The sequence below is a fragment of the Lolium rigidum genome, chromosome 2, assembly GCF_022539505.1.
Source record: "Lolium rigidum isolate FL_2022 chromosome 2, APGP_CSIRO_Lrig_0.1, whole genome shotgun sequence".
NCBI classification, from domain to species: Eukaryota; Viridiplantae; Streptophyta; class Magnoliopsida; order Poales; family Poaceae; genus Lolium; species Lolium rigidum.
In genome coordinates, this window is record NC_061509.1 from 243318671 (window position 1) to 243333115 (window position 14445).

Genomic DNA, 14445 nt, shown 5'->3' on the forward strand with positions numbered 1-14445 from the left:
TGCTTGTCTAGGTGTACTTGTGTTGCATCCGTGACACTTGTGTGTGTGCCGGAGGTGCTCGTGATATGCTTCGATGCTCCCCTGCAAGCCAATGATCCATTGGATCATTCTTTGCTTGTTGGCTAACCTCTCTGTGTAACTTGGCTTGCTATGATTGATCCATTTGATCAATTGATTGTCAGTGATGGCTTACTGGCTAATACTGTGGCTAAATGATTCAATTATCTGGTGATGCTGATGCTCAAGCATCACTGTGTGGTTGCTTACTTGTGCTGTTTCTTATCTTAGCTACCTAGACTTGCTCTAGTGGCTATAGATTAACTGTGTTGCTCAACAGTGTGCTACTGTCAGTACTTAGCATGGATCTGTGATAAATTCATGCTTGTATTAATTAGATTATGATGAACTGCTTATGCAGTGATGATTTAATTACTTGTTTGTGTCTGAATCCATTTCTGGATAGTGATGCTTTGTATCTGGCTTTCTCTTAATTGGTGCTAAGTGTGATGTGACCTCAGTAGCCTTGCCACTGACTCGTTGCTCACATGGTTGGTTGGATCTTGTTGGCTACTCATCTTTGCTTGTATATTTGGGGATCATAGTAACTATGAATGCCAATATACTTGCCTGTGAAGAAATCTAGGGTTTCTGATGGTTGTATGCTTAGGATTTATTGTGTAGTCTTAGCTGCTAATCCTTGCCATCTACTGGTGCTATCTATGCATCAAATCTGGCTAGTGTGTGCATCTGTGCATATGTGCTAGTTTCTGTGTATAAGATCTGTACCTAGATGCTTTCTATTTTAGTGGCTTTTGGCTGGCAGTAATCCTTGGTGAAAACCAAGTGATGATCTACCCATATGAGCATCTGCTCATCCCATGCTTATTACATGCATATGATGGATTAGATCCATGGGATCTTTTCCAGGAACTAGGTATACCTTGTTCCAGCTCCTAGAAAGAAATGTTTTGTTGATGCAGACTTGGGTTTGTGTCACAGCCCTTCACCTCCAGGTCTTGGATGATCTTCTCAGGTCACCATGATTTCTGGGGTTGAGTGGGTGTGTATGTGTTGGTTCTGTTCTTGCTCAAGAACTGGATGAACTGAGCTTGTTCTTGCTTCACCCTTACCTGGTGAATCTTTATCTGGTCGACTGGTTATGATTTCTAGGGTTTGTGCCCCTTTTATATGAACCCTACTTATATCCTTGCATTGACACACAAGCCTGGCTTGCTTTGGTGACTAGGCTGGTGCATGGCCTTGCTGTTACTCGCTCGAGCACACTTGAGCTGTGTGCTCTCATATGCTGAAACTTGAGCCCCTCGTGTGTGCTCAGGTTTGGTCTGCTGCTGTCCTTATCTTGTGCTGTCCATGGTTTTGGACCAGCACAAGTGTGCATGACACTTGGTTCTGTCCAAACTGAATTATTTGGCTAACACTAACATTCTGGCTAGTGTTGGTGTTTTACTTTGCAGGTTTTTGAAGATGGACATGGCCATGAAGAAATACTTCAAGTCATATAGTCTAGATTTTAGTTTAGGAATAATATTGTAATCTTCATTTTTATTTCTGTTTATTACTCATCCATTCTTGTATCAAGAATTTTGTAAAGACAATGTAATTTGTGTTGTGATATCAATAAAGCCCAAGTTTTTGTTTATGAGCTTTTGATTTATGTAATATTTATATTCTGGAATAAACATTGTATTTATGATTCACTTTGAAATTCAAAGTTGTTTGAATTCATAAGTTGTGTTTAAATTATGCATTCCTTTTTTATATTGTTCAATGCTTATTGTTAAATGTATTAACACTTGTCAAATGAAATCAATTCCCCAAATCAACAAGATACAAAAGAGGTCATGTCGAGATTTTCCTAACTCACATTGCCTAACCCTAAGTGCAAAATGAGAGAGAACCTCGATCCCTCTTAGGTTTAGTTGCAATAAGGCGCGAAAATTTCCCCCGTTTTGCGATGAAATGCACATCCCATTTCTAAATCTACCCTTCGTTGTTCTATGTTCTAGGTTATTACAACCCCTGCGGCCGGTGAAAGGGTCACCGTCCGGACCGGGTCCTGGCTCGCGCTGCTCGTACGCTGGGGAGTAGAGGTTGTTGGGGTTGAAGCCGTCGTGCGGCAGCGCATCCTGGTAGTGCGGCGACAAGTTAGGCGTCACGCACCCGGGAGTGGCGGAGGGGCCGTCGTTGTAGAAGGCGGGTTGCGACGGAGAGATCAATCCCGGAACGTACACCGGCATGGACGTACTCCATGGGCTCGCGTTGGTGGCGGCGATACACCCGGCCATTACGTGCTGGTGCTGGCGCGCCGCCTGAGCCTTCTTCTCCGGCTCCGCCGCCCTCGCGTCCTTTCCGCTCCGCCGTCGATAGCTTCCGGCGCGAGGCAATCTTGCCGCCATTGATCGTCGGTCCATCCTTCAGGCTTCTTCTTCGCAGCCGGCGCCTTCCGCGGCTTCGCGAACGGCGCTGTCGCCCCTTTCGTCCCATTGCCCGGCGGCTTCTTGGCCGCTTTCTTCGCCATCTTTTTGGGGGTTGTCGACGGCGCCATGTAGAGAGGGTAGCGGCGGCGGGTGGACGGCGGGAGGGAGAAAGAAAATCGGCGGGATAGGAGAAATGAATCGGCGGCGGGATATGTTTTGGGAGGCCTGTGCGCGGCGGTATAGGCGCGATTTGGCGGGAGCGGCGGGATTTGGCGGGAGTGTGAGACGAATTTTCCCTGTGCCGCTGACGGGTCGGCCCCGCGTCGGTTCGCCTCGTTTTTCGTTGTGTCCGGCGTCCCCGGAGCGTCCCCTGTGGGACGGGGACGGGCTCGGGGCGCCGGACACCGTATCGGGCCGCGCCGGACAAAAAAGGGCTTTGGGGGACGCTGCTGGAACGCATTTTTTGTCTGACGCGCCCCAAATCCCTTTGGGGGACGCTTTGGGGGACGCGACTGGAGATGCTCTCATGTCAATGAAATGTAGACGTTGTTCCAAAGTCTCCTCGGCATCATCGACGGTGTCTATGGAGGAGCTTCTCCATCATACGTGTAGTCCTCATCGTTGTCCTACTCATCTTCAACTATCATGTTATGCATTATGGCATAAGAGATGCCATGACTTCATGCTTCCAACCTCGAGTGGGTCTTCAGCAACGGCAAAACGAGAGTGTAGTAGGACTCTAAAGGCCCATCCAACACTATTTTCCAGCTAGCTCCTTGTTGGCATGCAATATGTTCGTATTACTTATGTTTGGTATGGTGTTCACAAATGTTGGCCATGGCGCACGGGTGCATGCCACCTACCTTCAAGTTTAACGCCCTATTTTGTAGAGTGCTGGCTACTAACAGTATAGCCCCGACATTTGTCTAGTTTTGCAAGAGAGAATGCTGGATGGTGTTCATAAGATCTTTTGAAATCGGAAAAAGAGATGCAAATTCAAGCATCATTTGAAGCCATGCGTACATAAATCTGCAGAGCACATCTTATCCTCCTTCCCCGCCTCGTGCTTGGCTGCACGCGGCTGGGGTCGTTCAGTTTGTCACATTGCATGACCACAAATTCAGAAATCACAATACGTCGCGGCCATCACGGACACGGGACACGATCGTCGCGCGGCACGGCTCATACTCGTACGACGGCGACATTTCAAACTTCCCCAGAGGCGGGCTCGACGTGGTACCGATCGACGATGCCGCGATCGCGGCCTGGTACGTAGGCGTGAGCGGAGCGTGCATGCAGCTGGGACCTCGGCCGTCGACACTCGACGACGATGGAGAGGCGCTGGCGGCCCCTGCTTCCTCGCCACCAACAACAGCTACAGATCTGTCTTTTCCCGCGCATGATTGCTATACCACCGGCAGGAGGAGCAGAGATCTCGCTCGATCCGGTCGCCGCCGTTGGCCCTTTCCCGCCTGGTTTCTCACCCTTGTAGCTAAGCCGGCGATGGCCTTCCTCGCGTCTCGGTCGGTCTATCATTCGATCTTGCTGTTTACGTGCAGGGGCGACGTGTGCAGACGTACAGTACATCAGTTCCCCTGCTCTCCCGCATCTTCGCGTCAAACAATTGTTTTCGCTAGCTCTTGGTCAATGGGACAACAGACCACTCCTAGCTCAGACTCAAAGCAGCCCTTCTTTCCAGCGAAACAAAGTTTCTCACATTAACAGGGGAACAACGTTTTAAAGCTCACCATCTTGCACGGCTAGCTTCAAAAATGCCTAATAGACATATAGTGTATTGTTGCTTGTGCTTAGATGTAGGACTTCGTCCAATCAGGAAAACTCTCCGTGTGTTGCCTTTCACGCTGCTCTCTGTAAAATGCTTCTAAATGAAGAAATCTTTGTGTTAAAAAAAAGGGGGGGCTGGAGTAAGCTCAAGGTACTCCAACTTATTTGATGTATGTATGTATTCTTGGAAAACATGCAAAGGTGTCAAGAATGCAATCTCGCAATGTTGGTGGGGTGATGACACGGCAAAAAAAGAAGATTCATCGGTTCGCCAGATGAAAACTTTGTGCATCAAAGAAGAGACGTTTTAATACAGCGATGCTCGCAAAATAAATGTGGAGATTGATTTCTGATAGCTTACACGCTAGAGTGTTGGGAAGTAAATATTATCTAAATGGGAGAATTTTATAAGCCAATCTAAAGAAAGGGTCCTCTTTTATTTGGCAGCGCATAGTTTACAAACTTTTAAGAAGGGGATGAGAGTTGGAGATGGAAAACAAATCAATATATGGCTATGGCAGGACTCTCGGGCGCCTCTTAGCCCTATGCAGAGGAGGACCTTCATGGAGGCCAAAGTGGGCCCCCCAAGCCCATGAAGAAATTGCCTATTATTTACATGTAATTGGGCCATTTATCCATTAAAAGTTAGTTCGAAGCTCATTTTTAGCCCCCTCAGCCCATTTGCCCCCCCCCCCCAAAAAAAAAAGATTTCGGCCCAAGGTCCGCGCCTGGCCCTATGGGGGAAAATTTTACCCCGAGAGGGAAATCGATTGAATGGGATGAGAAGCTGTTGAGGGGGGAAATGGGGAAATAGACGTGAACAACATTCTATTGATACCATTTAGCCAAAACGGTATGGAAGACTTTGTAGCATTGAGGTTTAATAACAAAAAGTGATCTTCTCTCTGTTCATTCGGCTTTTAAACGTTGACCAACGGGAAATGATCCCTCCCTTAGCTATACGTTGTTAGGTAGGATGGGACTCTCCCAGCAGATGGGCGCTAGGATGATAACCTAGTTTAAAATTCGCCCCTCTCTGCGAAAATTACCGTGAGATGGGATTTGAACTTAGGTGGGCTGGCTGCGCACTCGTTTGCCTTGCCACTGAGGTGGAACTCAGTCCTCATTTGAGAAGTCTCTTGGAAAAATTTGAGAAGGAGATCGAGATGGTACAGAGATTAGGCTAGCCCTAAATCTGGTTTGGGATGAGGTGTGGAAACACAAACTTGCAGCTAAAACACACTTTGTTCTTATGTCAAGGAGCAATTAATTGATATATGGAGCAAAATGGGCCTTGGAATATCACCGAGGAAGCATGTGCAACCGACCGATCGGGCAGCTCGGTTTTTGATTATGTGATCTGTAGACGGCAGTGTACCTTAGACGGATAAGGCCGGCAACGTACGTACGTACGTTTGCACTGTAACTGCGGGTGCAGCTGACAGGTTTAAACTCTGCAGTGCAGGGTATAAAGACTAAAATAGGTACGCGACGCCTGTGATCCTCCGCGAAAGGGGCCAAGTTTTGACGATCGAGCACGGACCAGACGTACGCGACGCCTGTGACGCGGAGCAGAGGCTGTAGGCGCAAGAAGCTGGGGGACGTACGCGCCCGCTGCCCCGGCATCCCACACGGTATCTGCCTCCTATCCTTGCGATCGGCCTCCTTGCCATTGAAACGCCATTGTCCGGTGCTGCCTCGTGGACCTGCATCCTGCATGCCGTCGCCAGCGCCCAAACCACCGATGCGTGCGTGAGCGTGGCCACCATCGTCGTCCGGCACTGGCAGCAAATAATCCTCTGCACGGCTGCACGGGCACGGGGATACGCATGCAAATGCATCCTCGCCTCGGGTGTACTGCTAGAAGCAGCAGGAACAATTAACTCCGCAGCTATACGTACATCCATGAATATCTGCAGGTCATTCACCGTCCCTCGCAGTACGAGTTCAGAGCTGCGACATTAACTATTTTCACCCTGTCAACGTGAAACGGGGTCGAGGTCTGCCGTCTGCGGTGCTCTCGGAGGTCCGCGGCTTTACGGCTACTGCGGCACGGCGCTAGGCTACATAGACGGCACTGCCCTAATCCATGGAGCGTGGAGATGTGCGATGTCACGGACGAAAGTCATGCCCAGCTTTGGTCGGTCCAGCGTGACGGTGTTCGTGGCTGTCGTTCCCCTCTTTGAAGGCGTCGTCACGTGCTGTCTTTGAGTGAAGGTCTAGATTCAGGGCAGGATCGGCACGATGGGGGCGTCATCAAGGTCATCCCTATGTGTTTGGGAGCATCGTGTTTCGAGACACGGCTTGGAGGCCTACGTGGCCGCTGTCAAGTTAGCCTTGAACATCGCAATGTACGTTGTTGCCGGTGAGTGAGTCTAATACGGTGCCTTCTTCGGAGCGGGCAGAGAGCCCCACATGCATCCACTTGCCACCAAAGGGTGGATGGTGCGTCAGCAACGTTAAGTTTAGTCGGAGTTGTTGATCAAATTGAACTGGTTCTTTTGCTTTGTAGTTGCTTTATCGTAGGTGGATGTCTTCGGACTAGACGGGTGTGGAGTTTGTGCTACACTCATTATTTGCAGCGAGTTATAGTCATGTTGTATATAAAAAATTTGCCTTCTATAAAAAAAAATAGAGTACGCCTTGCCTACTCTTGAAAAAAAAATTGTTCAAAGTCTGTATGTCGCCACGTCGGGTAGGCCATGGCCCGACAAAAACCGGTCGGGTAGGTCTGCGGTGTTGTCCGAGGTCCATGGCTTTACGGTTACGACGGCAACGTGCCGCGGTGGCAGCGGCTCTAGGCTACATGGACAACATTGCCCTAATCCATGGAGCGTGGAGATGTGCGATGTCACGAAAAGTCATGCCCGACCGGTTTTGGAGGCGTCCGTTCCCCTCCTTGGAGGCGTCGTCGAGCGTGTCAACATGCCTTCCTCGGAGCGGATCGAGCCCCGCCCTCCACTCGCCACCTCCTTTTAGGCACAATGGGTGGATGGTGCATCAACAAGGGAAGCCCGGTGGAAGATGTTGATCTTCGAAGGTGAATAGCGTCGGTCGAGACGCTGATGGGGATATGCCCTTGGGGGCCTATCACTAAGCTCACTCGCTGAAGATGTAGAGCCCAGGAAGGAGTCAGTCGGGTGGCCTAGGACCTTCGGCGAGTGAGGCCCAAAGTCGATACCTTGGAGAGTAGGTTAGGACCCATCTGGCCTTATAGCTTGCAACAACCCTAGTGTTTATCCTTGTAAAACCCTAGCCGGGGTGCTCATATAAACCCCGGGAAAAACCCTAGAAGGTCCAATCTCGCCATATTGTAACAGCTTAGCTCGCAGCCGACTCACCGAGCACCCCCATTGTAAACCCTCTCATCAATATAAACATAGCAGGACGTAGGCGTTTTACTCTCCGGAGGGGCTGAACCTGAGTAAAATTGTGCTCTTGTGCAATCTCGTTCCGTAGATAGCTTCGCCCTCCTTGCCTCACACCAACGAAATGTTGCACCCTATAGCATCCGTTGTGGTCATATCTGCGACAAACGTGGAGATGTTATCGGTTTGGACAAGCTCTTTTGCTTTGTAGTTATTTTATCGTTGGTGGCGGTCTTTGGACTAATCTAATGTGAAGTCCGTGCTACACTTGTTGTTCACAACAACTTGTAGTCATCTCGTACTTAAAATTTCACCTTCTATAAAAAACATGGTACATCTCCCAAAAGAAACCCAAGGCGAGGCCAGGGCGAAACCCTAGCGCCATCAGCCGCCGCCCTCCTTTGCATCTCTCCCTCCGTCGTTGTCGTCGGCGCCGGCCACGGTGGCGACAGGCCCCGACGCGAAAGGTGCTCGGGGGTGGTGGTGGCGATCCGTGGTGGTGGCTGCGGGGTAGGCGCGTACAGCATTCGGGGCGGAGGTCCCTGGATGTGCGGCGGCGGCTGCTCCCTCCATGGCCTGCTCCGGCGATGGGTGTTGGTGGTGGTTGCGGGTCTATTTCCCGCCTAGACCCGTCATCGGTTTTTTGCTGACGGCGCGAGGAGGGGGCAGCGACCTTGCGAGGCGTGGATGGTGTGGTACCCGCGTCCAATATCGCATGGTGTGGAAGGCCCGATCGGAGATCTGGGTCGCGTGGGTCTTGGATGTTGCGTCCACCGATTCCTCCTTCATTGTCGTGGGCTAGCAGATGGCGGCGAGGGGGTTTGTTCGTCCATTTCACAGAATAAAGGTGGCGGTCTTAGGGTTTCTATTGTGCGGAGATGGAGACCTTCCAGAGACCCGCCCTTCTTGATCTGGCCAGAGTGTTGAGTTCCGGAAGGCGCCACCGACGAATTTAATAGTGCTTCTATTGCCTGGAGTTTGCTTGATCGGTTGGTATTCAGTCGTAAACACCCATGTTTTTATTACGGCCGTTTGGTTCTGGAGGGAGCGACACGAAGCTCTGTTCTGTGTTTACATCAAGTGCATTTTGGTCAATGGTGAAGTCAGAAGAAGAGAATATCATGAAGGCCGGATTGGAGGACTAGCTAAGGGAGGTTCAAGTCTCCCCGCTGTTGAGGGACTTGCTTGATATTCTGGGCTTCATAACAATGGTATGAAAGTGGGGGCGGCAGCACAGTTGAAGGCATTGTTTTGAGAGCGGAGACTATTTTCAGGGTGAAAACCTAAGAACTTTGATCAGGCGATGACGGCGCTGATGCATTATTTCCTTCTTAGAGCTGTCGCTTTTGAAGAGCCTGTATTTTAGCTGTTATATTGGTGGTTGATGTATTGCTGGTGCTAGAGCTAGGATGTTGTAGCGGGACTTCTGCTTCTTAGTTTTCTTTTTCTCCGCGGGACTTTTGTTTCTTAATTTTCTTTTTCTCTTTTTTGGTTGTGTGTCATTAGGGTATTGCGTTGTTGCAGGGGCTAGATATAATCGATATCTTTCAATATTAATATATTTTCTTTATAAAAAATCTAAAAAAGAAACAAGTCAAGGACCGTACGTCGGGTAGGCCACGCCGGCGGTGAAAGGAAGGAGGTGCAGGCTGCGTGCGTCCAGCTACGGCCGGCCGGCAGGGCCGAGGCCGCCCCCGGTACGGGCGACGATTAGTCGTCGAGATGTATGCACTAGTGCTGCTCCCTCCCTCCATCCGTCGGTGGGGCACGACAGACAGGGGCTTGCCGATGCGAAGAACCGGACACGGGAACAGCCAACCAGCCTGCCGTGCTGGTAGCCCACGCCGTGACGAACGACCGTAACCAAAACCATCGTCAGGCGCCAGATAGTCAAGTCACATGATCGGATCTACTGCCATATCTCACTCAGATTGCACCTTGCTCTGCATTGGATCAATCATCGGCTCCGGTGAATCAACGAGGATTTATTTGCCTAGATTTTACTACCTCTGTTTGAAGATTTTGTTCATCAGGGCCTCTTCGAATCGCGTGGATATTTTTCTTCTTCGGTACTGAAGAGCCGACAGTTGAATTCCAGCAGGAATTCAAATAAAAATCTTGTGCCTTTTGTTCTGCAAGTGTCATGTAGTAGTTGGTTCATAGACATGTCTGGCCTGGTCCATGTTGGTTGGTTCTCAAACACAGCTCCTGCTCCTGCCTGAATTTCAGGCTGCTATTGTCGTTCGTTCAACTTATTGTACTACTCTTTGTTCCTCCCGTACAGCCAAGGGATGCCAATGATCATCAGTACGCATAATTTGCAATCTATAGCAAGCAGGTTGTACCACGACCAGTAAGTACCTGACAGGCAAATGCATGCACTAGGTGCCTATTTGTTTCTGAAAACTGACAATGTACGATGGATCTGAACCCTCAAACGGAGGAAAAAATTGATCCTCAAATACACACTCCGCAACTCTCGCCATACATGAGACTCGATCACGGAATGAGACCAGTTTATCGCAGGAAACTGGAATGCCATCACACGTATCATCAAACCCGAGACCCCCTACCCTTATAGCCTCTTTTTCAGGACATACTGAAGGTGTTACATCGAACTGTTTGGAGAACCCAGGTCGCGGCAACCTGTGCAACGCACCAGGTCTATGTTTACAATGCAGTGGGTGTTTTGTTCAGTGCATTCTCTCACGTCCATTCTCTTACTGCGCAAAACTTCCACTAATGGCAGGCAAGCGCAGCAGATCATGAATGAACAGCAAGAACAGGGGCAAACCATGCACTGCTGCTACACAATAACTACTGCAGCTGCACAAGGGGTGTCTAACCATGTTCGGCAACATTTATGCGTACTGTTACGACCCACTTGAACACTCCAGGTGGAAAACCCTTCAAGTGGCACATTAAGCAGGATCAAGATTTTAGGTGTGGTATAAACCTGAGCATGCATCCTAAACCCTTCAAGTGAACTCACTGGGACACCAGGATCAATCGACCGAGATTTAATAAATCTCCGCCAACACCCTGAGCCACAAAAACTGAAGAAAAAAAAAAGAAATGGACTTTAAGCCTAAGATCAAAGCAACCAAAAGAATCTTGAGTCTAACTAGATTGTAAGTTTGGCTGAATGAGATTTAGAAACTCCCAGTCGACCAAATCTAATAAAAAACTATGCCTGACCATGAAGGTCCATGAAGTGCAAAGAGATGGTAGTGTAGACACCTAGGTGGATCTCAGTTACATCTGGAGATGAATTTCAAATGCAAGTGGGCAAATGCATACATATTTCAAAAGTCCAGCTACACTACAGTACTCTGCGACAAGAGGTTCCTTTTATGGGCGTAGCAGGATGTTCTAGGGTTCATCAGTACTACTCTTAGTTCTCACAAACCTTAACCAAAAAGTATACTACAAATCAAGTGGTAAAGGGTATTGCAGTTGTAGAGAACAAACATCCATGTATCTATATGATCTATGTTTGACCCTGATAATTACTGAACTAGACACTAGTGCTGTAAGCTTGAAAAAATGAGAAACTAGACACTAATCATTGGTTTTTCAGGGAGCGATGGATAAAGTATCAGGTAGACAAAGCAGAGTACCAATCAAAGATATCGACATAGTAGTAGACATCACAAAACTGAGAATAGAACAGCAAATAATGTCGACAATTTGATAACTCATGGAAACCAATATAAACTGTTATGTTCCTCTGCCGGTCCGTTTACGGATCCTTTTCATTCACCACCCTCAATGATCAAAGCAGCCCTTGCCCAAAGTTCATTGGAAATTGATACGGAACAGAAATACAAAACAGGACAAGAGAGCTCTCATCTCTACAGCATCCAAATTCCTTGTTCCTTCTCTGCCTACACTAGCATCCCGGGACCCTGACAGCAGCATGCCCCTTACATATGTCGATTGCATGGATAGGCTCGCGGCAAGCTGTTTGCTTTTATGGGTCAAGTATTGTCTATGGTGTTTTTATTCCTTCCAGCAACTACTTGACCATGCCATCATTCTGGAGTGACCAAACTAAATTGAGGTGTTTGAAACAACAAAAATGCCAAAACGGCGAGCAACACACCTGGAGCGCAGCACAACATGAGATCAGTCATCTGCTAATTCTCCTCCTTTTGCTTGCTGAAGAGCTTTGGTAGCATGCTGCTGGAGATCCAACCGCAGTATCATCACTCTGTTGGCTGAGACATGCAGCAGCATCTAACACGCCTATGGGGCTTTGCGGCACAGAGAACATTGATGATCCAGCTGACTTTAGGACAATGCTTCCCATTGTTATCTTGTCTTGGATCAATTGGTAGCATCTTAACACTCTCTCCTACAAGACATAAAGGGTAATTAGGCAAATGGAGTAAGAATTCAAGCGCATCCTTGCATTTACAAGATACCATTCAATGGTGGGACAAATGGTTTGATTGGTAATAACATTGAGCTGATAAGTACCTTGTTTATATACTTGCAGTTAGCTATAGCCCTCTCAACTACTGAACTATTGCGCTCCCCAAATGCAACGAGTGCAACACTTGCAGCAATCTCTGACGGTCTGAACACCAAAAAATCAGGTCCTGCAAACCAAATTCTCAAACATTAGGAATTGATCCCCTGCTAATTCTAGATGCTGGTTGATGAATACTACAAGAAATGAGATCCAAACTAGCACTCATACCTTTAGCCGTGCTCAAGATGAGGTCAGTCGAGCGGGATAATGCGAGCATGGAAGGCGCGCCACAGTCGCTGAATTTGTGGAGGAAGTAGTCAATAAATGAGCAAGCGGTAACAGCTTGCATCCTCCACTTTAAGGTGCTTAGCACCAAAAGCTCCATCCTTTTTATGGTCCTTCCCGCAAAATACTTTGCCTCGGGCACCTCCACCTGTCAAGAAAAGAACCCATCACTTACTTGAGATGAGAAATTTTACAATGTATGTGCAAGATGGCTATGAGATGCATATCACTCACTGACCTGCAGGTCCACGGGGAGTGGCATATAGGTCTCCTCCATCTTTGAAGCCAGAGACAAGCAAGCCACTGCCAAGAGCTGTGTCATCCAAGCTATTCCTTCCTGCCATGAGAAACCAAACGATTTCAGTAACAACATTATGGGGTTTTTAACAGGGTTGATTGCGTTGGTACAGAAATGGTAATAAGACTTACAGGAAGATCATAGACCGAGAGGAACCTATCCAGGTAGTTGACAGACAGGACTGCAGTCAACGGCGCAAAATTGAAATGCTCAATGGCCTGTCAGCAGAGAATTGCAGATTTGAATCAGCCACCAGGGCAGTACGGATCGGGCCGATATCAAGGAGCAGCAATCGAGTGGGAAATCGGCAGGTTTAATGGATAAAGGCGGCATCTTTACTCGAATCCGCGCCCATCGCATCTCACTACATCACTATCGACAGCGAATCCAATCGGAGCAGAGAGGGGGGCGGGGCAGCTCACCTTCCAAATCCAGTCGATGGCGTCCCTCCTGACGGCGGCCAAATCCAGGCCCGCGAGCCGCCGCCGCAGCATCTCGGGGTACCCCTCCATGGGCATGTGCTCCTCCTCCCTCTCGACGAGCGCCGCGATGATATCATCGGTCTGCACGGGGTAGCCCATCGAGAAGAAACCGTCCGCGCCGCCGCCGCCGCCGCCGGCGGCGGCGGCGGCGTGGCGGGGCGGCGTGACGGCCGCCGCCCAGGAGCACTCGTCGTCGTCGTCGAGGCCGAGAATGGCGGCGTTGTCCTCCGCGCAGAGCAGCACGGAGGCGGCGCAGTCGTAGCTCGGACCCATGGCTGCCTGCCTGCTCCTCCAAGAAGGCGATAGTGGAAAGAAATGCTGGATTAATGAGCAATCAATAAACCGATGCAGATGATTTATCCCCCAATCTTTCTCTCCGCGAAAATTTATTGCCGGCGGCTTCCGATTGCTGCTGCTCCTCCTCCCCCTCCTCCTTCTCCAATCTCCCTCTCCCTGTTCTTGATTTATTAAGGATAAATAAAAGGATATATTTTTTTCCTTTTTTGTCTGAGGTGTTCTTCTTCTCAAGTGGAGATGAGAGAGGTGGAGGGAGGGGGAGGAGGAGGCTGGACTGGAGTCCACTGTAGAAGCAGGATGCGGGACTGGAGGGTTTTTGCTTTTGTAGGGTTGGAGGGAGGGGGCGTGTTGATATTTCCGGGAAGGTCGAGGGGGTCTCCGGATAAAACTGGCTGCGACCCTTGGGGGAGTTGTTTTGTTTTTGGCATCTTCCTAGGAGTGAGCCTTGAACCGCGGGATCCTTTGCGGGCACGACACTAGCTCCGGTTTTACGTGTACCGTGTCGCTCGCTTCTTTCTTTTCTTCTTTCGTTCTATACTAGCCTGGTGTAGGTTACTAATTAATGTGAGTTTCCTTTGATAAGATCAAACATAAATACTATGCGATTTGGGAACTTGTATTTGTTTTGTTAAGTCTAGATTTTACATGATTTGCTAGATCTTATGTGGAGTACTTGTCTAGTGATTATATACAATTACAGCTTCCATAGCAATGCCTTTTCATCAACAAAATATGTCAGTTTTTGCGCCATATTATTTGTTATTCTAAAGGAAAAAATGGTGTTACTCTCTATCTCTGAACTCCTGCTGGAAAAGTTATTTGTGCCATGATTTCACATTTGTTCGATTGTGGGTGCTTAAATTGTCTATCTGCTTTTGTGATTATATATACCCGTATGAAAAGCATAACCCAATTAATCCTCCAAAAACAGATGCCACTATGACAACACGAGAGACATCACAAAGTGCATGCTAGCATTTACAGACATTAAAATGGTGAATGCCGTGTTCTTCCC

The 14445-nt window shown here is 48.7% G+C and overlaps 1 protein-coding gene across 1 annotated transcript; it reads right to left on the reverse strand.

Moving 5' to 3' along the window:
• Positions 1–11256: 11256 nt before the first annotated feature.
• On the reverse strand, positions 11257–13709 carry LOC124693198 (cyclin-D3-1-like). Its single transcript, XM_047226662.1, has 6 exons — positions 13074–13709; positions 12783–12869; positions 12592–12690; positions 12297–12501; positions 12074–12195; positions 11257–11948 (listed from the first exon to the last, which is right to left on the reverse strand). The coding sequence occupies exons 1-6, from the start codon at positions 13404–13406 to the stop codon at positions 11724–11726; spliced, it is 1071 nt and encodes a 356-aa protein (XP_047082618.1). The 5' UTR covers positions 13407–13709; the 3' UTR covers positions 11257–11723.
• Between the last annotated feature and the right edge of the window lie 736 nt (positions 13710–14445).

What these genes read in the sequence shown, in the direction of transcription:
- LOC124693198 (XM_047226662.1), bottom strand. Translation starts at nt 13,406, where the DNA reads ATGGGTCCGAGCTACGACTGCGCCGCCTCCGTGCTGCTCTGCGCGGAG. An exon ending in CCATCGACTGGATTTGGAAG is followed by an intron (nt 12,870 to 13,073) that starts GTGAGCTGCCCC and finishes CTCTGCTGACAG; the next exon opens with GCCATTGAGCATTTCAATTT. An exon ending in ACTGCAAGTATATAAACAAG is followed by an intron (nt 11,949 to 12,073) that starts GTACTTATCAGC and finishes TATGTCTTGTAG; the next exon opens with GAGAGAGTGTTAAGATGCTA.